At 33.5% G+C, this 23,452-nt stretch overlaps 5 protein-coding genes across 6 annotated transcripts; 1 reads left to right on the top strand and 4 right to left on the bottom strand.

The window, feature by feature from the left end:
* Positions 1–745: 745 nt before the first annotated feature.
* On the bottom strand, positions 746–4,801 carry LOC110615134 (probable flavin-containing monooxygenase 1). The gene is made up of 5 exons (XM_021756851.2): positions 3,986–4,801; positions 2,915–3,152; positions 2,248–2,414; positions 1,830–2,179; positions 746–1,350 (listed from the first exon to the last, which is right to left on the bottom strand). The coding sequence occupies exons 1-5, from the start codon at positions 4,427–4,429 to the stop codon at positions 996–998; spliced, it is 1,554 nt and encodes a 517-aa protein (XP_021612543.1). The 5' UTR covers positions 4,430–4,801; the 3' UTR covers positions 746–995.
* Positions 4,802–5,548: 747 nt separating this feature from the next.
* Positions 5,549–9,120, bottom strand: LOC110615893 (butanoate--CoA ligase AAE1). Its single transcript, XM_021758090.2, has 2 exons — positions 8,861–9,120; positions 5,549–7,144 (listed from the first exon to the last, which is right to left on the bottom strand). The coding sequence occupies exons 1-2, from the start codon at positions 9,056–9,058 to the stop codon at positions 5,693–5,695; spliced, it is 1,650 nt and encodes a 549-aa protein (XP_021613782.1). The 5' UTR covers positions 9,059–9,120; the 3' UTR covers positions 5,549–5,692.
* A 1,607-nt stretch (positions 9,121–10,727) lies between these two features.
* LOC110614908 (cucurbitadienol 11-hydroxylase) lies at positions 10,728–13,337 on the bottom strand. Its single transcript, XM_021756597.2, has 9 exons — positions 13,132–13,337; positions 12,638–12,968; positions 12,169–12,318; positions 11,803–12,051; positions 11,648–11,737; positions 11,438–11,516; positions 11,231–11,337; positions 11,017–11,144; positions 10,728–10,936 (listed from the first exon to the last, which is right to left on the bottom strand). Exons 1-9 carry the CDS (start codon positions 13,335–13,337, stop codon positions 10,843–10,845), a joined length of 1,434 nt encoding a protein of 477 aa, XP_021612289.1. The 3' UTR covers positions 10,728–10,842.
* A 1,278-nt stretch (positions 13,338–14,615) lies between these two features.
* LOC110614986 lies at positions 14,616–15,634 on the top strand. Its single transcript, XM_021756686.2, has 2 exons — positions 14,616–14,859; positions 14,973–15,634. The coding sequence occupies exons 1-2, from the start codon at positions 14,760–14,762 to the stop codon at positions 15,485–15,487; spliced, it is 615 nt and encodes a 204-aa protein (XP_021612378.1). The 5' UTR covers positions 14,616–14,759; the 3' UTR covers positions 15,488–15,634.
* A 320-nt stretch (positions 15,635–15,954) lies between these two features.
* Positions 15,955–23,452, bottom strand: LOC110614985 (1,4-alpha-glucan-branching enzyme 1, chloroplastic/amyloplastic). 2 transcript variants are annotated; one of them, XM_021756684.2, is made up of 14 exons: positions 23,147–23,452; positions 22,391–22,507; positions 21,789–21,999; positions 21,407–21,476; positions 21,050–21,319; positions 19,923–20,829; positions 19,250–19,366; positions 19,020–19,082; positions 18,207–18,314; positions 17,960–18,061; positions 17,752–17,819; positions 17,142–17,223; positions 16,696–16,812; positions 15,955–16,438 (listed from the first exon to the last, which is right to left on the bottom strand). In XM_021756684.2, exons 1-14 carry the CDS (start codon positions 23,222–23,224, stop codon positions 16,190–16,192), a joined length of 2,559 nt encoding a protein of 852 aa, XP_021612376.1. In that variant the 5' UTR covers positions 23,225–23,452; the 3' UTR covers positions 15,955–16,189. The 2 variants fall into 2 exon arrangements, with proteins under 2 accessions (XP_021612376.1, XP_021612377.1); XM_021756685.2 differs by lacking the exon at positions 22,391–22,507 and having other exon boundaries at positions 23,147–23,361.

Raw genomic sequence — 23,452 nt, 5'->3', positions numbered from 1 at the left:
TTTGATGAGTTAAACCTAACTCAAATAATATTATATTAGACTAAACCGAATTAATTTTAAAATTCGGTTTGATTTTTTATTAATTTCGTTTCGATTTAATTTTTAATTTCAAAAATTTTGATTATTTCGGTTCAGTTTGATTTTAATCAGAAAAAAATTAAAAAAATCAAACCGAACCGATTAGTGATAATAATATATTATTTTAAATAATATAGAGAAATTAGATCATATTAAAATTAAAATATTTTAATTAAATTTTAAAATACTAAAAATAAAGTGTAAAAAGTTTATTAAAAATTGAAACTGATCAAATCGAACTAAATCAAATCAAATCAGACTGATTTAATTCTATTCAATTTTTGATCAAAATCGATTGAGTGGAGAGTCCAGACAATCAATCCATAGGGTAAGAAAGTGGCCCTAACAAGCCAAGACCATTGCAATAAAATTTGTCTGACTCATATAAAACAAAATCTTGACAATTCAAAATCACAACAGATAAAAAATAATGAGAAATGGAATCACATAAATTGCTTCAAAGAATCAATTGTATCTTCTTTTCTCTTATCCAAGGAGGATGAATGCAGTCTAAAATAATCACTAACTAAATAGACTTTAATTCATTAGTACCGAACCAGATTTCTTTGTATGGCTGAAAGATCTCGAGTTCTGTTCGGAATCAATCATACAAAAATAAAATCTCCAAAAAGAAAAAGTGAATTCCATGATCTTCATCAACCGACTTCAATACTCAAGGGATTAGATTAGTAGATGTTCTATTAATGTCTAACTTCAGTCATAGTAGTATTACTGCTCAAAAAACTTATTTTCAACCCTGTCGATATGAACGCAAAACATAAATATGCAAGTATCACCTAACTATTTTACATACAGATCTCCCTCACCATATATATTTTTTTTAATCCATAAGGAACTGGATTTAAGCAAGAAATTTTCCTGCTAGCAAAAGGAGATGAGTTTTCGTCTACCTTTATTTAATGGTATTTAAGGTATTTGTAATCTTTTGGATAACACGGAGCAAATAGCTCGGTAATAAGGCAGCTTTTCCTTCTCCGATTGTATCCCATGTCCTTGCACAACTGATCATTGCAATAAATTTGCAGCATTGCATTCAGGCATGATCTTCTGTATCTCTCTTTAGCATAATACCTCTTACATTCTTCCCATTTTGTCACTTCATTTTCCATTTCACTTACGCTCGGTAACTTGAATTTTCCTGCAAGAAAATGTGCTACCCACTTGCTTCTCATTTCTGTAGTAAACAAAGTTGTATAATTGTCTGCATATCCGAGAATAGCTAGCTGTGGGATTCGAGGATGAATGCATTCCCTTGAATATAATAACAAGAAAATCTCATTAGGTTAGTTAACTATTCCGACAAATAGGAGTGATCTTGAGGAAAAATAATGCTAAAACGAAAGAATCACTATTAAGTATTAAGTCTTTGAGTTCTTAAGAAATTCATTAGTTTGTTTATATGATTCTTAATCCTAATAAAAAGATTTTTATCATCTTAAAATGTAACTAATTAGTCTTTCTCTTAGTATTTTCATTAGTTAAAGGACGAAACGCGAAGGACTCTATAATATTTTGTTTAAAATGTTATGGACTAAATTTAAAAGGCATTTATGATGTTTATCCAATGTCTAATTCAATTTGTCAATATATACTAATAGAATTACTAATTATGTTGCATTTAAAAGTGCCTTTTAATTGGACTTAAAAATTATACGGATGAACCAATGAAATTCCTAAAACTTCGGGGATCTAATAGTAATTTTCCCTATTAGAAGAGTTAGTTTCAGTACCTATAGAATGGAGCTGAAGACCCAGTAATGCATTTCTGGAAGAAGCTGGATTTGAACATGTTCTTGAGCTTTTCATCACCTTTGTATCCTGTTGCGAAGATGACAATATCTGCTGCTATAGGTTTCCCTTCACCTTCTATAATTAAACCACTTTTACAAAAGCTGAAGCTTTGTGATTTCTTTAGGAGAAGGCTTCCTTCTTTGACTTTGCCATAGAAATTGTCTGGTAATACAGAGAGCAAGCATGAAGAGATCTGATCGAAGAAGCCATGAGTTGGGATCATATTGTATTCCTTCAATGGTTGTGTCCACTTGAGATAGCACTCGATTATTTTTGAAAATATCCAAAGCTGAAATCAACTCAAGAGAGGTCAATTACTGGACTAGAGTTATAACTGGAGATATAGTAAGAGATTACCAGAGGTGAAAGCAAGAAGGCTAAGATCCAAGAGAGGAATCCTTCATTAGGCTTGTGAACCATAAGCCCTGTGAAACGAGTTAAACATTTGAACATGAACAAGTGCAGGTACTCAGGAACTGTCCAATAGACCGATCTGAATAGCAATGTACATGGATTCTCCACCCCTAACAAGAACAAGAATAAATATACATTTGTTATAAATTCAGTATTTATTTCATGACAAAATACAAGAACTAAACTTGGCTGAGAGCCGTGACACATCACGGGCCCGTAGGTGCAGCACGGGGCGCTGCAGCAAGTCTCCACTGGCCCGTCGGTGCAGTGCTGGGCACGGCACTAAGTCACCACTGGCACGTAGGCGCTACAACAATACACGGGCCTGTACGCAAAGCGCTAGGCACTACGAGTTTTAAAAATAAATTGATACATCTGTTAATTTTGATATTAAGTATTATCTACTTTTAGCAGAAGTATGAGATGTGGGTAAATCTAAAATTCAGAGAAATCATATGATATTATTCTCATCATACTGAAATTTTGTAGACTTTACAATCGAACTACTTCACTAGTACAATAGTAGGCAATCCTTTACACAAGAATCATCAACTACAAAATAAAAGGATGTCTCAAAAGTTTCTCCAAAATAGAGATGGTATTTACTTACCATTTCTGTTAGAAACCTCAGCTGCTACATCCAATGCTGATTTCTGAAAGCCAACCACAGTAACCCGTTTGTTTTTTATGAACTCAGCAGCACAGTCATCCTCCATAGCTGCATAATCCATAGAATGCAAGACTTGACCTCCAAATACTTCAGGCCCTTTGTTCAATGGAAAATCTGGTATGTTTGGCAGGTCACTAAAATTCCCAATGCAAAGGATCACAAAATCCATCCTGTACACCTGAGATTACAACAAAAAAAAACATCATAGAACATTTTTCATTATACTGTCATAAAATATTTTATTAAAAAAATTTTGATTTATCTGGTCAAATTTGATCAATTGACTATTATTAATACCTTCCTTAAACATTTTAAAAAGATTGCTTTTTTTTTTTTCACAGTAGCAAGAAATGCGGGCACATATATAAAACAATACCTGCTTTATTACATAAAAATTGGTTTGCTTCTTTTTTATATATAGTTTAAGCAAATATTGTTAATACATAGTTAAAACAATAAATTTTATTTAGTATTTATTTTCTTAATATGTCTTCCACTTATATTATTTTATTAAAAATTTAATATCTCATATTACTAAATTATTTTTGAAACTAATAAAATTTTATATTTTCATTTTAATTTAAATAAGAATATATTAATAAATTATAAAATAAATTATTATCTCAAGAAAAGAAAGTGGGTAAAATAGGATCAAATAAAAGGGAAAAGTAAACTTATTTTTATGGGATGAAATGATATTATTTTTGTGTACTATATCAATGATCCATTTTAAATTTCAACCATAAATTTTTATTGTAATAAATATTTGCTAGAAAACCTATCATCAGTTGATAATTCTTCATGCAAAATTAACAAAAGAACCTTGAAATTCAAAGCAAAGGATGAAAACAAATGACACAAATGAGCACATCCTAATTGGAAAGTTAAATAAATGGTATCAGTAAGTGACAAAACATGACGAACATGAAAAGTGTTGCATAGTAAGAATTAGCGGCAAAAAGAGGCTTATGGCGACGAAATAAGCAAGATATTAAAGAATCACTTGATTACCACAACTTGTGCAGAGGGATTCCGGGCATCCTGCAGGGTGACATCCCATTTTCCGGTAGGGGAGATGGCAATACCGGTGCCACCCCACAAATCCCAAGAAAGCAAATCCTCCTCAGAAGGCGTAACATAGTCAATACAAGTAACTCTAGAGTTAAACATGATCCTTGGGATGATGTTAAAGTTAGCAGCATAACCTTGGAGGTACTCCATCACCTGATTGTGATCAGGGAAACTCTCTTTAACAGAAGACGGCCAAGCAAAATCCGAGAACTGGAAAAAATTTTTGGGCGTCTGGAGCTTGGTCGACTCTATGGTCTGAGACCAAACACCTCCTAAGCCGCTGCGGGCTTCAAATACCATCGGATTAAAACCCTTCTCCATTGCATGTTTGCAAGCGAGCAGGCCACTGATTCCTGCTCCTATAATCCCTATTTTCTTCTTCATTCTTTGATCATACACTTTCACAGCCAGGTGTATCTCTCTCTCGTTTGTTGTTATAGCAGCCTGGCCAGACAGCTGGTCCGGTCCAATTTCAGACAAAACCGGGTTGGGAACTCTGCAGTTCTCCCGCAAATGAATTAAAAATCACTGATTTTGTCTCGGAACTCGAACTGAACCGGTAGTCAGGCCGACTTGTATTAATGATGGGGTTTGTTCATGCAGAGTGATGAGCTGACGAGTAGGCTGAGGGATGATTTGAAATTTGAGGTCGAGCTGATCAGGGCTTTCCCGATGCAAGAAAATAATAATAATAATAAATGTGGATTTCTTCAGTTAAATTGGCATTTTGTAGAGAGGACCTGACACTTTGAAAAATCTATTATTTTCTTTAACGTCATTTGCCTGCAAACAAATTAAGAGGAACCGAAACGACCCTGAAAAAATGGTACCCAATTGTCAGCTTTGGGAAAATTTATATAGTAATCCGATTATTCGAGATCATCAAGTGTTAAACCATTATATTATAAACTTGATAAAAGATAAATCTCATTATTTAAAGGAGAAAATTTAGATGCTGTTAAAGAAATTTTAATGAAGTTATTTTGTAATTTAAGTATTCTTAATTTTAATGACTATTGACTCGTGTAATTGGGCTTAATTGGATTAGACACATGCCTTAATTTTTTTCGAATCATCATTTTTTCAATAACAATATGAATATCAATGTCAAAACAGAACCTATATCGGTTTCATGGGTTTAAGCTTTTTATGCAAGCTAGCTCACCTTACTAAAAGATTATCCACTCCGAGCCGGGCTGGGCATCAAGTCTTCCCACAACAGCTGCCTGATAAATTGCTGGATCAAAGGCACAACATCCATCTAATTTTTCGGCTGGCTCGTGCGAGGCGCCGACGCGGTTCAGTTCCAAGTTAGAATTGAAATCAGACCAGTGGTTCTTGCTTTAAGAAATGGGAATCTAAGACTAGAAGGAAGGGTTTCCCTTGGGTTGTCAGTCTGAATCCTAATTCAGTTTTATTTCAAATCTATTTTGATTTTAATTCGGTCTATTGGATTTGATTAAATCCGACTGTTTAATTTTTTTTTATTTAAAATTTTTGGAATGTTAACAATCATTTTGTCCAATTTGAATTATCTAATTTCAGAACCCTATTCAAACAATTGACAGTTCTAATCTTCAGTAACAGTCTGAATTACAAAACAGCAAAACAACAGAGTACAATTGTTGCCATCCAACTAAAAGTAATTTATAGTTTGCTGATGCTCGGTTTTTTTAAGCTTCCCATGGCCTTAGCCTTTTTCCTGAGAATAAATTTCTGTACCTTTCCAGTTGAAGTCTTCGGCAGATCCTCAAAGACAACAGTTCGAGGTGCCATGTAGTGGGGCAAGTGATCCCTGCAATACTTGATAATTTCCTCTTCACTGGCATTAAAACCTTCCTTCAACTTAACAAATGCACAAGGTATTTCTCCCCAGTAATCATCAGGCCTTCCCACAACAGCTGCCTCTAGAACTGCTGGATGACTAAACAGTACAGATTCCACCTCAATTGTGCTGATGTTTTCTCCCCCAGAAATTATAATGTCCTTTGATCGATCCTTCAACTCTATGTAACCATCAGGGTGTTTCACCCCCAAATCCCCACTCCTAAACCACCCACCATTGAATGCTTCTTCTGTTGCTTTCAAGTTTTTTAAGTATCCGTTCATTACAGTGTTGCCTCTGAACATAACTTCACCCATGGTTTTTGCATCTGGTGGTACACTTTTCATAGTGACTGGATCTTTTATATCAATTTCCTCTAGTCCAAGATGTTGCAACCCCTGCCGGGCCTTGATCTTTGCCTGTAAATCTCGAGGAAGGGAAGCCCATTCAGGTTTCCATGTGCAAACTGTCCCTGGACCATATGTTTCCGTCAAACCATACGAGTGTGTCACATTAAATCCTGCTTCTTCCATCCTGAAAAGTACCTCTGGAGGTGGTGGTGCACCTCCAGTCATCACAGTTACCTTACCTAGAAGACTTCTTCGTTCTTCAGCTGATGCATTTATTATCATGTTTAAAACAGTTGGAGCACCACCCATGTGGGTCACCTTGTGCTGCGCAATACTTTCATATATTCCTTTTGCAGAGACATTCCTTAGGCAGATATTTGTGCCTCCCTGAGCAGCCACACCCCAGGTGAGGCACCACCCATTGCAGTGAAACATAGGAACACACCATAGATATACAGGCATTGAGCTCATCTCATTTAGAAGAATAGCAGCAAGGGAATTTAGATAGGCACCTCTATGACTATAAATCACCCCTTTTGGACTCGACGTGGTTCCTGAGGTATAATTAAGGGATATGGGATCCCATTCATCAGTTGGTCGTCTTACCTCAAAGTCTAGTTTACCCATTGCTAAAAAACCCTCATATTCCAAGTTAGAGGATATGGGAGTTGGTTGATCACAGTCCTGGACTAAGACAAGAAGTGGTGGCTTGATCCCTTTCTTTGATAGAATTTCAAGGGCTCCCTCTGCAATTTGGAGAAATTGGTAGTCCACAAAAATGAATTTGGCCTCTGAATGTCTCAGTAATGCAGATACCATTGCTGAATCATGGCGTGTATTAAGTGTGCAAAGAACTGCCCCAGCCATTGGGACACCAAAATGTAGCTCGTATAAAGCCGGAATATTAGGGGCCAAAGCAGCAACCTGCATAAATATCAAAGGTTGATCTTTAGCTGAAATAAGATTAAGAATATGGAAAATAGACCGTCTGTTGCACAACAATGTGATAGACACCATTAAACCAGAGTAATTTTGGTTGAAATTCTGGGCCACAACATTATCACATATCAGAGAGAGGGAAAGCACTTCTAACTCCCAGCCCAGCAATTAACAAGATACAGCAGAGACTGACCAATGATTTAATGCCCCAACAAGAATGAAATATATTTTTATATCTAGCAGTTCATAACACATAATAAATCCATTAGCAACTGTGAAACCATCTGGGAATCTATATTTCCCCAACAAAGTACCAACTTAGTAGCTACCTGTGTCTTCTGCACACACAGAAGCAACACCACAACACAAAACACATATAATGAATGAAAATTAATCCATTAAAATTATTGGATCCTGAAGCATTTCATTTAGCATAAAATGACAATAAATCAACCAAATATGGTGGAGTTTAGAGTAGACAATGTTGCATATCTGTTAATCCTAATGTGATGTATTGAAGCAACAACAACAGAAAAAAAATGATAAACCAATAAGCAACCATGAGAGAAGTAATAAACTATGTTCGCAAAGAAGCATCATCATGCTAGTGAAATTAAAACATCATTGTTTCTTTTGAAATGATGTCCCAAGGACTGTTATAATGTGTTTTGAGACCATCTTCCAGCTACATATTTTCAGTATGTCCTGAATTCAAGCAGTAATTTTGGTAGCATGCTATTGGAATTGGTCCTAAAGCAAGACTCCTGCACAATAATACTTCAGTCAAAAAAATTAAAAAAAAAAAAAAAAAAGAGGCAAAGCTACAAAATCCTTTTTCTGCATTTGATTCTTAGAAAAAAAGATGAGGAAGATAGTAACAAAAGAATTAGCGGAAAAAAGAGAAAGCAAAAGAAAACTCTTTCTCACATTTGGATATCTAGAAAGACCAGTAAGACATTTTGTAATTTTCTTCAAACTTGTATTAAAGTAGAAGATGCAGGGCAAAATGATAGAAATATTGCCAGCATACATCAACATGTGCACATACACTATTGAGTATTACCTTTAAATCTTTGTCAAAAGCCAGCGAGTCTAATTCAGCCAAGTTGATTTCAATACAATACACTATTCAAAATGAATTTTATTAGAAAAATTTTGATATTTATCTGATTGTGCTGTCGTTGAGAACAATTTCACCTTAAATATATTAGTTACATAACATTAAAAATTATTTTTAAATTTATTTTTAACATATTTCAGTTTAAAAAAAAAAAAAAACTAAAACTAAAACAGTTAACCAGTCTTTTCTTTTTTTTGCTGCAATATTTTTAAGGCCCAGTAAACCCAAATTGAGTTCTACCTTTTCATATTTGAAATACTGAAAACACTTTATTTAAGTAAAATTTACATCCTAATTTTGAATCAAGGTATCAAACTTGATAAATGAATTAGTAATTAGAATACATAATATAAAGCATATTTAATTTAACTTATAAAATAGTAAATCCTGCAACTTAAGCTTCTGAAGACTGAAGTTACTAATTGTCGCCTTCACACACAGCCTCAAATTAAGACCTTCCTCAACAAATCAACATTTCAAGGTACAAGACAAATGAAACCTTTTGATCATAACAAAAATGCTTTGAAGAAACAAAAACCTAACAAAGAGGACAAGGATAGAATGAGGGAGTGATGAGTTACCACATCGCCACGGGAAATACCGAGCCCAGCGAGAGCAGAAGCGAGCCTGATGCATCTCTCGTGGGTCTCTCTCCAGGTATACTTGACATCACCGTTGACGATGGAGACACAGTCTCGGTAAACAATCGCCGAGCGCTCCAGGAAGCTGATTGGAGTAAGAGGGACGTAATTGGCGGAGCACTTGAGCATGCCCTCCATCTCTTACAGCTGTGTCCGCTACTGTAGATGTAGATGTAGATGATGATAGTATCAAAATGATGGGACAATGCTATAAATGTCTCCGCCTTCCTTCCTGTTGTCGTTTTTGTATAAACTATTTTTTTTTAATGTTTTTTGCGTTGTACTTATTATCCATATCAATTATTTATTTTATATATATTTTTATTAATTCATATATATAATATAATAATTATCTTAAATAATTAATTAAATTTAATTGTTTATTATTATATTATTAAATTACTGTAACGGTAGAAAAATTATAATGAAATAAAATTAATTTCAATTAATGTAGTAAAATATGAATATTTTGATTTTATTTGTTAATATTTGTTATTTAATAAAATTATTATAATATAAACTGTAGCTAAAAAATAACTTTACCCTAATATAATAAAAATTTCAGAGAAGTACTAATTTTATATTTTTGTTTTATTTAAAATTATTGATTTTAATATGAAATGCTTCCATTTAAAAAAAAATGAAATGATTAAATTATTAAATATATCTTGTATTTTTAATTTTTAATGTTCTTTTATTTTATTATTATTTATATAAACAGAATTTATATATGTATATTATATTATCATTTATAAGTATTTTTTTTAAAATTCAAATATATATGTTTAAAAAATTATAAAAATTAAAAAAAATATTAAATTGAATTATAATTATAAAATTTTATGTATATCAACCAATAGTAAATTTCATATAAAAATTTTTGAAAATTGTTAAATATTTAAAAGTTCGCTAATTATGTTATTTTTTATATTATTACAAGAAAAATAGTGTTAGATAATAATATTTTTATTCTTTTATTTATCATAATATTAAAAAAAATTAATTTTGTGCCTATTTAGTTTGTTAAGTTTATATTTAATATTATTAGTTTGTCGCTCAACATTATTATTGATGACAAATTTAGATATTCATCTAAAAATACTACTCTTTTTTATCATTTTAAATATAATTTTTAAATTTTAGCTTGTTTTTTTCTTATTTTATATTACAATAAAATTAATTATATAAAATTTAAATATAAAATAATTCAACCAAATTGAATCTAAATAAAATATCAATATGATTAATTAATTAAACTAATGATTTTTAAATAAAATAAAATTGTAATTATCAAATATTTTGTAGGGTATATTTGGAAAAACATAATGTTACCTCTTTTCATTTATACATATATTATAGACCTTCAATGAGAGAGAAATATACAGAGAAATAAAATGGCTTGACATAATTTTGTGATGAAAAGTTCAAATTTACCCTTAGCTTTTTTATTGAAGTTCAAATAAACCCAATTTTACTTTTTTACATCAAAGGAACCCTCAATGTTTTAAACAAAGTTTAAATTAGTAGATAGATAAAACAGTATATTTTAACTATGAAATATTATTTCCTATAAATTTTAAAAATTAAAAATTAAAAATAAAAGAAAAAATTCCAGAACAACATGAACATCTTATCAATCCCAATGGAGGAAAAAGAACTTATCAATCCCAACGGAGGAGGAAGAACCAATATGAATATTTTTAAGTATTCAATCTAATTAAATTTTAATAAAATGAATTACGGAGATATCACAATATTCTTATTTATTTATTTACAAACTTTACATACAAGCAAATGCCTCTTGAGCTTCTTTTGTAATATTTTTCACTTAATATTTTGAACTTTAAATTGAGAGCAGTGGAAATCTGCTGGCCATATTTTTATTGATATATTAAGAAAACAAAGGCAAATGGGCTCTTGAATCACAGCTGCTTTTCTGAAACTCGAATGTGAAAACCATTGCCAAATCCCAAAGCCGGTGATCGGACCATGTCTCCTCCCTTGATTTTCGTCCACCTACTCAACATTACAATTCAAACAATTAAAGAATCTTGCCTAGTAATTTAATTCAAAATTAATTAATTGAACTTAATTACCTGTAATTAGTGACAAAAACATGTACAAACACAGACATTAGAACTCTGCTAAACTCAGCTCCAGCACAAGATCTTGATCCTCCTCCAAAAGCTATGAAGTTCTTTGCCATTGCCACAGCTCCCATGTCCTTCAACATTATTCAGCAAGTTAAATTCTCTGACCAACACAATATAAGAACAAATGGTTTGATTATATAAATCATGAATCTATTACCTCCCATCTTGAAGGATTGAAGACGAGGGGATCTTCAAAGGTGTTAGGATTCAATTGAACGGCGGCCGGAACAACCATGATAGTCCAGCCTTTGGGAATTGTATACCCTACCAATTGATGTCATGAAATTTCAGACTAATAAACATGGATTAATTTAGCAAAATATTGAGTTGATTTGCAATTTAGTTAATTAATAAATATGCTTACCATCAACTTGAATGTCTGTGATGGCCCTTCTCAATATTCCAGGAGCAACACTTGCCAGCCGGAGAGATTCATTCACAACCTAATTAACTCTATTGAGTTTAGATAAGAATTTCCTTTCCATACAAATGTCGGATACTATAAGCTAAATATCTTATTCAGAAAAGTAAAGAATATCAAACAAATTAATTTTATCAAAATGTTGTGATTCACCTGATGAGTGTAACTCAAGGATTTATATTCTTTCCATGAAAGTCCTGAATCTCTATTTTCTCTAGCCTTCAGGATTGCCTCATGCTCCTCCTACAGAAAGATTTTTACACGTAAGAAATCTCTGATGAAGCCATTAAGAAAATTGCATTACTAACCGTCAATTTCTGAACGACGGGAGGGTTATCAGTGAGAAATATGATAGCTAAAGCAAGAGTAGATGAGATAGTCTCAAAACTGGCAAGGAGGAGCCCAAACATCATATAAATAGCAAATTCTTCTGTCCAAAAACTGTCTTTTTTCATATCTTCCACAATCTGATCCAAGAAATCTCCTTTATGAATCTCTGGATTACTGCGTCTCTCTTTTAGTATCTCTGTGATCATTTGTATCGCTCTCTTCTGATTCTGTGTATGATACATAAATATCATTATAATTTTATTAATGAAAAAATTTAAATAAATAAAAGTAAAAAAATTGATTTTTTTTTTTTTTTTTTTTTTTTTTTATAAATTGATCATTACCTTTAAACATCTATGGAAAGCTGTGCCAGGGATATTTAAGGGGATTGACATAAGTCCTTGCAAGAAATTAGAGAAAATTTCACCTATGTTTTCCCCTGATTTTTCTGGTTCATAACTAAATAGTATTTTTGCTGTAAAATCAAATATCATCTGTACAATTTCAAAAAAACATAAAAAAATGTAAAAGGGTTAGATAATTAACAACCGAAATATATATAATTAATAAAAAAATTTGTATGCATGACTAGTTCTAGATATATTCTGATTTGGACTCAGAATCAAACCAGTTTAATTCATATTAAAATCTATTCAGATTAAACTTAATTGAAAGCAAATTGAGATTGGGAGATCCTGCGATCCGGTTATAAGTTTTTTAAACCATCGAACGAACCACTGGTTCTGGCTCGAATCAAACCAGGAGTTAGATCTATGAATGCTTGCAAATTAAACTTCAAATAAAACAATTTACAGCAGAACTGGCACTTTTGGCTTCAATGCTGGGTTGCTTAGACCAATCCTGCAATCTTTGGCTAATAGCAGACTCTAACTGAGGCAGCAGTTTGTCCTTGAGTGGCTCAGGGCCAAAATGACCCAACACCAAATTTCTCAAGTACTTGTGTATAGAGCCATGTTTGATAATAATCTGCGTGACATCATGGTGAAGAAGCTTAGAGAAGGAATCCATGTACCATCTTTCTACTAATTTCCCTTCCCGTTGAAGAAGGTAATAGTTGAAATCAGGGTCTGATGATACAATAACTGGCCGACCCACTAAGTTTGTCCGAAACAGCGGACCATACCTAGAACAAGAAATATAATGATTTAGAGCCTGAGAAGAAATATTTTAATATATTTTTTTAAAATTGGAAATCAACTAATAATTTTTTTTATAAAATATTAATTAGCATAAATTAAAATACTAATAAATAACAAGAAGAGGGAAGAGGGTTGGTTTTTGTTTACTTGTTCATTCTCTTCTTGATGAAATTTGGGACATCAAGTGATTTACTTGGAATTAGGAACTGTATGGTTTCTCCAATGAAAGGGATACCCATGGAGCCAGGAGGTAATTTTCCATTGCATTTTGGATTCCTCCACCTGTAAATCCAATGTGTTGCAATTATTATAATCAAACTTATAATGTACAGCCAAACAGACCACATCTCCATTGCTACCTCAAACACAGAACAATAAGAAATGTAATAGAAAGTTGTGTCTTGATTGGATTTTATGAAGTGATTATAAGCTTTATATAGGGGAAGGGAAATAAAACTTGAGATATTTTTTTGATAAATTCTCCTTATTTGTAATAAAAGAAATTTATTTCTTTAAATTAAATTTTCATTTAAAATAATATAAATTATAAATGATTTTATAGAAATTTAATTATTTTTTTACTAATAATTAATTAAAAAATGCTTTATAAACTAGCTATAAGCAATAGCACCACCATCACTTAGGAATTTTAACCATACACCTAATTATTATATGTTGTTTTGCAATTTTACTTTTGGAAGATAATTTCAATTCTCTTAATAAAAGATTAATAAATTGATTAATATAATACAAAAGTTGAAAAAAATAATTAATATAATAAATAAAGAAGCTTTTGATTATATTTAAAAATTATAAGAATTAGAAAAAAAAATTCTTAAATTATAAAGGATATATATTGGATATTAATTTGGAATCAAATATAAAAGTTAAAATATTAAAATTTTTTTGATTAATTTTTTTATAGAAAGTATCCTTATTTCACTCGATTCAATAACTTTTTTCTTTTTTAACTTTCTAATTTAGAAAAATTATTTATTTGGTTCTTGTTAAGAAATTTAGTTAATAAAATTTATTATTTATGCTTAAGAGTTATTTTTTTTTTCATAATTTTTATTTATTTCTCGTTTTTAATTGTTTAAAAATTAATTATTATTTATTTTTTTTAAGGGGAGGTTTACATAGGCTCACTTATTAAAAAGATTATAACGTTCAGATTAATTATTTATATTGAATTTTCCTTATAATCAATTAAAAGATATACCATTAAGGTAATAAATATGCAAAATTTTAATATAAAATACTATTTTTAGATCATTATATTATACTATTTTTAAATAACAATAGGGTTTATAAATATTCAAAAGAATAAATTTAACTTTATATAAAAATAAGTCTAATAGCTTATAAATTAAATATTTATGTTGAAATTCTTATGTGAGTATTTAATTTAAAATTGTTAATTTCATATTTAAATTCAAATATAATAATAAAATACAAACGTTTTCAATATATTTAAATTAAAAAATTTCAAAAAATAAATATTTATGTTGAGATGATATTGACATACAGGCCAAAGGTGTAGACAAATTTAAGACCGTTGGATCAAAAAAGTGACCGTTAGGCGCTCCTTCATCTCAATTCAAAAACGTCTAATAAAAACCCTACTTGGAGAAGAAACCTTTAAGTGAAAAAAACAGTCAAAAGCATTCGATTCAAAACGTTCAACAGACAAATTTAACCATTCACATCTTTCTTCTTCTCCTTCCTAAATAAGATCGTTCATTGGCCTCTTTGCTCTCAAGTTTCTTTCACCAATGTCCAAGATGAAGACCGATCGTAAGCCTCCACTCGCTAAATCACCGATCCGACTACGTCCCCGCCGACCCACCACGAGTTCTGTGCAAACACCTCCAGGTGGGTGTGTGTCGATTTTCAAGATTTCATCACGGATTGCTCTTTTTCTTGTACTCACAACTTCTTATTTTTTGTTTTTCCATTTGGATTGTAATCTCTTTCAATGTTGTCAGGTTCTTTAACTAAATCCCAAAAGCCAAATCCCACAAGAGATATGGAAGAATCAGATCCCTGCCCTGAGTACCGCACCATTTCGTGGGAGTTACGGGCTCTAGCAAGAAAGGTTCAAGAAGAATTTGGAAATGGAAATTCAACTAACGCTGGGATTAGTTCTAGTGTTGATTCGAGTACCCTGTTTGAGAGAGGAAGGTTTTATGAGGCGTACTCTGCAAGGAGAAACGAGAGGCTGAAGAGAAAGAAAGGGGAGACAGGGGAAGAGGGAAAGACAAGCTACAATCTTGGAGTCACGATTGAGTCTTCAAAGAAACGGGATTCGAAGAAGTTGGAAAACTTGAGGAAATCGGTTTCTGCTGCTTACTCCGTGGACAGAAGTGAGAATCCCATTCCCAGGTATTCACTGAGAAGCTTGAGCAAAGAAAACAAGAAGCCTCCTCTGGCTGTCAACTACGAGAAATCTGTGCTTCCAAGTGAAAGGAAAGTTGGGGCTAGAAGTGTTAGGAAATTCTGAATGCTGGAAACTGGATTTGTTTTAGGAGTTTAATCTTTCATGGATTTGCCATTTTCTTTTGAGATTAGGGGAAAATTGCATTCAATTTGTGGTTTAAGAACTTTTAAGTTGTTATTGCTTTTTATGGTTCAAGAGTATGTTTGAACTTGTTGATCTCTGGTAATTGGTTGCATCTTGCTCTTAAATCTTTTCTGTGCATAGGTAGTGTACTGATTTTCTCCCGACAACAGATAATATCCTTGCAAGTCCAATCGGGGTTCAGCCGGTCCCAACCTAAAACCGGTCCAGACAATAGTCACCTAATAAAATTAATAATGTTTGTATCATATAATATAATGTTTACCTGAATCAATATATAATTAATAGGTGATAGTAATTTGGAATACAATAATATCGTACCGGAACGCGGTTCGTAGAAGGGTTGAGAGAATCCAGTAACTATGGTCCAGACCGGTCCAAGCTCAGTGTTTTTTTTTTTAAATAAGGATTTATTTATTTTTTATTTACAAGACAACTCCCCAGCAATTAAGCAAAGCATAACTTAACAGCAAGCTGACTTATTTACAGCAGCATACCTACTGATGTCTACTGATGAGGGCCATACAAAATCTCCTTGCAATTTAAAACCTGAAAAAGAACTTCCCAGTGATAAAGCCTCATGTCTAAACCTGAACTCAGGAATTGGATGATGGATTGTCACTTTCATTTGTCATCCGATGTCTCTTCCTCAATCTCTTCTGTTTCTGTGTTTGCCTTTGTTGCAATATCATCGGCAATCAAAGAAGGTTGTGCTGCCTTAAGATCCTCCTGCTTTGCCACAGCATCTGCTGGTGATGTCTCGTTGATACCTTCAAAATCTCCCAGCTTTGCAATGTCTGTCAATGTCTCATTTGCAGCACCAATATCACTACTGTTGTGATTTCCTTCTTTTTCTTCAACTCTATAGTAAACCTAGACAAATTTGCATTTGAAAAAAGTTAAAAAGAAAGAAATCAAATATGCTTAGAGCTCGTTCAGACAGCAGCAAAAAGAATAGTTACATGCTAGAGATGTTGTGTTTATAATGCTGATAAAGGTCTATAATCTATTAAACTAATGTCTCAAAACCGCCATACTCAGCACTTGCAACATCTTTCTAGGGTGAAATGATAAAAATCAATCATCAGAAGTAACTTTAAATGGTAAACATAAATAAGGATGGAACTCACCACACAAGTGCGAGCTGCAGAGAGTATTTTGAAGGAGTTTGGACGATTGTTGAAATTTGTTTCGGGCACTCCAGGTATCCCTTCAGGAGATGTAAAATGGTCCACATCATGGCCCACCTGCCAGATTAATTAATAAAATTTCACATTAGAACTGAACAATTGATGAAGGGGATATGTTCAAAAATAAATTCTTTCCATGCCTCAGCTGGCATCTTTTCTCTCTCACTACAGCTTTCATTAAGAACTAGGTCAAACTCCTGAACTCAGGGCTCCATTCCATCAACATTCTATGTCTAAGAAATATAAGCATTGGCATAACTTCTTTTGTACCTAGGTGCATGAGTTTTACATCACATTGTTAAGTATAACAAGTTCACCATCAGTTTTCTTCTATCCTCTACTATTTTTCATGGAAGTACGGAAAAATTTTGCAGAGGATTTCTTACTCTTCCACGTCCACCAAACTCCCAAGCATCACTATCCAATGCAACTCGATACTTTCCGGGCAAGTCGCAACCAACCTTGTACCTGAATGATTCAGATTGAAACACAAAGGGTTACTGGAAGCCTACATAAATAATTAATCGTCAGAATGCAAGTCCTATCCTAACTGTTTGATCTCAGCAATGTGTGGCCTGCTAACATTCACCTTACTATGTGTTGAATTCTACGTCGGTTGTGAAAAGGGGTAATGTGCCCCTTATTTGGCCATAGACACTCTTCCCCCTTAACCTAGCTTTTGGGGTGAGTTAGGTCTGATCCAAATTTAATATAGTATCAGAGCCTATCAGAGCCTCTCATCCGATGTTGGACTTCTCATAAATATGTCACATACCAGTAAAAGTTCTGGGCGTGAGGGTGTATGTTGAATCCCACATTGGTTGTGAAAAGGGGTAAAGTGCCCCTTATATAGACCATAGGCACTTCTGCCCTTGAGCTAGCTTTTAGGGTGAGTTAGGCCTGGCCTAAATTTAACATTATAATTGGTCTACAGTCCATATACACTAAAACAACTTAGATGTCTTACTTCATGGGGGAAAAACAAAAAACACATACCCATCATATGTATTCTCTGGATGAAAATTGAATACAAAAACCAGGTCCCCACGCTCAAAGACGATAACCTGTAATGTGAAGTGACTAATAAGTGCTATAGGACTGAAAGATGACTAAAATGTCAACTTGAAAAGTGACATCCTTGTTAGTGGATTATTACAACACTTCCTGACCATATCCAGCAAGGATTTACTCGGGGCATCTGTACCTTATCCTCTTCATTTGTGCTGCTCACAATCTGCTTTGTTGATGCTAGAAATGAATACTTTTCATCAAGCAAGTTCATAGCCTTGTCAAATGCATTCATGAACTGAAGAAGGAAAAGAAAATGAAATGAAAAAAATGTTTGTTAGGATGCTCTATTTTGTACAAAGCAAAATGGTTGATTAAAGACAATTTACTAGATAAGCAGACAATATGAAGCAGCAGCTCAAAATGCAAATGAGTTCACAAACCCTGTATCTCAAGTGTTCAGTGTCAACTAGGTTCCATTGGCGTCTGCACTTGTCATAACTCCACCCATTGCCTTCTCTTGGGAAGTCAATCCACTCAGGATGGCCAAACTATAAGAAATATTCATCACAACTAATTCAGAGACTAATCAACAAAACATGCATGCATATCCTATTCCTTATTTTCCCTCAGAGAAAGAAGTGTTTCTCCAAGTCAACTTGTTGCTCTCATTGTCTCATGCTTAGAATCAACAGGCTCCATAAAATAAGAGTATCAGATCAGATTAGAAGTTACTGGTTGGCCTCATGTTTTGACCATTTCATTTCCTCAATTTATTTCAGAGCGATGCTTGAGAAACATACGGATCAACCAAGGATAAACCAAAACATATTCCATTTCATGAATTTAAACTTTTGACAAGCAAGCAGATTAAGGCTCCATTTATTTTGGCGGAAAATAACTTGTATGTGGAAAATGTCTTTCTGGAAATTGTTTTCCAAGAAGACAACTCATTTTCTATTATTTGATTATAATGTTAAAAAACTAAGAGAAGTAATAACGTCCATGTATAGAAAACTGGTGTTAATAAGATTCTTAAAGTCTAGAAAATGACTTCCTTTTGAAAGAGGAAAACATTTTCCTTAAAAGTGATTTATTTTTCCTTACCAATTTTTCTGAGTGCCATAACAATTAGAAAAAATGAAAAATATTTACTGTGAAACAAATGAAGTCTAAGATATCATGAGAAATATATAGATGTGGCAGTTTAGTAGCAATGAGAGCTTGTTAGACTAGAGTTGGGCTAGTGTGGTTACCTCATTTCCCATAAAATTAAGGTAGCCCTCACCTCCTAAAGCCATAGTTAAAAGATGAACCATCTGCAGAATAGAATTACATCAATCAGAACAAAGGGGACAGCTGTTTGCAAAACCTGATGGATGGGAATCAATATAAAATTACAATAAAATAGGATTCAGAAACAATGGTTGTGGTTGAAAACCACAGTGAAGTGAGGAAAGTGCTCATGAGATTGTGTAAATCAAACCTTATGAAGCGCTACCCCTCGATCAACCATAGGTGAAGCATCTGTCAAACAAGACATTCCATAATACATTTCTTTATCCATTAATAAAAAGGCAACCGTCTTGTCACCTACAATGGCCTGTGGAAACAAAAGATACCATATTCACAAGAAAGAAATGAAAAAAGAAGTTAAACATGATCAAGTTCTCTTTATCCATTAATAAAAAGGCAACTATCTTGTCACCTACAATGGCCTGTGGAAACAAAAGATACCATATTCATAAGAAAGAAATGAAAAAAGGAAGTTAAACATGAGCAAGTTCTCTTTCCAGGATGAAAGCAGCTATTCTTTGTATAAATTATTCCTGCTTCAAGTGATGCAGTGAAGGAAGATTCAATTTAGGAATTATGTTGATTAATTGTGAAATTAGGAAGAATTTCTCTATCTCTCTCTCTCTCTCTCTCTATTGAGAATTTATTTATCTACCTTAAGAGTTTCTCATCCCTTGTTCCCCTTTTGTCCTATTGGTTCTACATCATCTTGTCTTTATCTTTCTTTACCTTACCAAGTAACTTCCTTCTTGTCTTTTCATTATCTTATCAAGTTATATGCAACACTACCATGGAGCAATGAACACAACCACCAACAAAAGTAATTGTGAAAATGAACAAACAAGAAATTCCAGTTCTCTTACTTGGTCATGACTCTCAGCATAAGCAACACATTTCTCAGTGTATCTCCTATTAGTTAAGCTCCATGAGATTTCCTTCATTGACCACTCTTCATCACTCTTGTTTTTCAAGTAATCGATCCATTTGTCAGGGATGGCCATTGCTAGGCGATAGTCAAAACCTATTCCCCCCTCAGAGACAGAACGGCCAAGCCCAGGCATGCCAGAAACATCTTCAGCAATCACAGTAGCATCAGGCAAGATGTTGTGAATCAGAGAATTGGCCAGCATCAGATAAACAACGGCATCAATATCAGTTGCCTCACTGAAATACTCATTATAATCCCCTGTAAATGCCATGTTGATCCCATGATGATGGTACAACATTGATGTTACTCCGTCAAATCGGAATCCATCAAATTTGTACTCCTCAAGCCACCATCTTAAGTTGGACAGAAGGAAGCGAATAACTTCCCAATTAGCATAGTTAAAGAGTCTGCTATCCCATAGCTTATGGTAGCCTCGATCTCCAGTGTGAAAGTAGGAATCTTGAGTGCTTTGGCCAACATCAAAGCCATTAAGTCCATCAGTGATATTGTTACTTGCGTGACTGTGAACAACATCCATCAGAACACTTAAACCCAAGCTATGAGCTTTATCAATTAAATATTTAAGATCCTCAGGAGTTCCAGATCTACTGCTTACAGCAAAAAAGTTTGTAACATGGTACCCAAACGACCCATAATATGAATGCTCCATAACAGCCATTAACTGAACCGTATTATAGTTGTTTGCCCGTATACGAGGCAGAACATCATCAGCAAACTCTCTGTATGTATTAATGCGAGGTTCTGAGCTACTCATTCCCACATGAGCCTCATATATGCGAGGGGCCTGGGCTTTTGGAGGCCGGGGATACTTGAATTGGTACCTGCATATCAATGAAAGAGTGGATCAGCAAAAGACCTTTTTCCATATGACCAAGTCTTCCTTGTCTAGGAAAATAAACAGATCATACTTTTGGGATGAAAATGAGCGACAATACAAGCATAAAAAACCATCTTCATATGTGGGATCTTTATGGAATTGGTCCTTCATTAACTTGATTATGGTTATAGTCCAGATTTCACAATATGTAAATGTGCTGTCACCTTTCTGGAGGTGGAGGATCCCAGTAGACACCATCATATGGTGCTCCAAATTTTGTGGGGTCCACAGTGGCATATCTAATCCAAGCTGGAATTCGATCAACCCAAACTCCATCACCATGCTTGAATCTGAATTTGACCCTTGAATTGTGATGAATGGCTGGATTTCCGCCAGAATCAGGTATGTTGATACTCCAAACACCAAATTCATTCTTTTCCATCCTATGGTTGGAACCATCCCAACCATTAAAGTCCCCAATAACTTGTGCTTCCCTACATTACAAAGAACGTATCTTTTATTTGGACAATGATAACAAAGTTTGCAAAGTTGTATTTTGATTCTGAAAGCAAACAACATACTGAGCTGCAGGGGCCCACTCACGATAGACAATTCCACCTGCTTCTCTATTAAATCCAAATTTCAGGTAACCTACAAAATGATAGAAGCAGAGGGTTTTAACGTGCAAAAATATAACTACCACTAAAAGAAAAAAAGGAAAAAAAAGGCTGCTATACTGGGAACACAAGGGACACTCAAGATCCAATTAAGAGGTCAATCAGAACACCAAGATTTTAAGTAACTGGACACAGTTACATGACTTCTAAACAAAATTACATGTTAAAGCAAGGGAAATTCAAACATTAAAAAACTGTCTCAAGTACTGTTTAAGTAGCTAGTTATGAATATTTATTGAAAAGGAAATAAAAAGGGAAGATTAAACTGGTATACTACTGAAAGCACCTTTTGAAAATTCCTCAAGACCACCTTCATATTTTTCAATGAGTTGTTTCTGATTTGTAAATCTTTGCATTCTATATCTGAAATGATCTTTAAATGATTCTAACCCAGGATCAATGCTCAAAAGACCAGTAATTTCCATGTCTTCCTCAAAGCTTGTTATCGTTTTCTTCTCATCTGCCACAGCTGCTGAGATTGCAAGACCTTGCTTCACCTAGCAATGATCATGCATCATGTAAAAGTTTATTTGTAAATAAGATAGTTGAAGATTAAAGTTTTCATAAAAATTTTGCAGATTAAGAAGATAAGCCAACTGAATGCTCCTGTATGACAAGTTAAAATTTTCACCAGTGCTTTGTGATATTTATAAAGGAAAGAAGCATTGATATAAGAATTAGGTTCATGTTTGATCTGCGACTTAGATACTTGTTTCTGAACTATTTTAACCATATATATTTGTTTCTCTAACATCATCGCCAACAAAAGTCAAACAAGCCAATTGACATTCATGCTTCGACTCCACATATATTTGAACAATAACTGGAACTATATATGGTAGGAGAAATCCTTGACTGAATAGTCCATGCAAAAATTGTTAAACATACCCTCTTATCTATTGAGATTCTTGGTAGAAAAAGGAATCTAGAACAACCAGGCAATTTTCGACATCCAGTCAGTTCAATCTGTTTTTGTTTGACAATTTGACAGTTTCTTTCCACAGCCTGTCAAAGATACCAGACAAGAAATCAAGCAGTATTTGATGCAAGAAACATCCAGAAAATAACAACTTGCAAGTACATCATACTCCGGAGACTTGAAAACATCCTGAATATAATCACAAGAATGGTGTTTCATCAGTTGCCATGCACTTTTTATCTATATATACACTGGGACACACTGAACTTTACAAATGAAACAGAGATTCGTTCAAATAGGCTGGTCAAATTGATGAGTCCTCTCAACTAATAATGCTATGAACAATCATGCACGTACACATTAATTATTTGTTTCTTTGAGCTAATCATGCTCTGATTTATCATCAGAGTTACGATTTTAGTTAATATAGAGCAGTAGGCAAAGAAATAAACTTCATTTTGAAACCAGAAGAATCCTTCCTTGTAATCAAGCAAGCAATCAATCAATCAAAATACACATCACTGCATAAAAGCAAACTAACTGAGCAAATGCAAATTGAGAAACAACCTCTAGAGAATAGGATGTGCAGCAAACCGACCAGAACAAGAATAAGAAAACCAGCAGGCCATTACAATGTGAAAAAATAAAATTACCCACTTGGAATAACAGAAAGAAAAACCTCAAAAAAATCAAATTTATTTTAAAATGTGAAAAAATAAAGTTACCCTTTTGGAGTTCTTGGCTAAAGAAGGTGATAAAGACCCAAAATCAGGCGCCGGAAACAGACCCAAAGAACCTAACATCTTGGCCAACTTAGCCAATCGTTCTTCTTTCTCTCTCCCTAAGCAAAATATAAGCCAACCTTTAATCAGCCTGAAACTGTAATGGTTACCATTAAGAAGGATGCTCCCTCCCACACGTAAGCATCGCTGAACAGAATCAGGAAAACTTCAGCCGTTGAGCAACTGGACCCGCACTGATTATACAACTATTATGCTCCACTTTTCCTACTTCCACATGATATGATATGA

This window comes from Manihot esculenta, chromosome 5, assembly GCF_001659605.2.
Source record: "Manihot esculenta cultivar AM560-2 chromosome 5, M.esculenta_v8, whole genome shotgun sequence".
NCBI lineage: Eukaryota > Viridiplantae > Streptophyta > Magnoliopsida > Malpighiales > Euphorbiaceae > Manihot > Manihot esculenta.
This window is presented reverse-complemented; position numbering and strand designations above follow the sequence as displayed.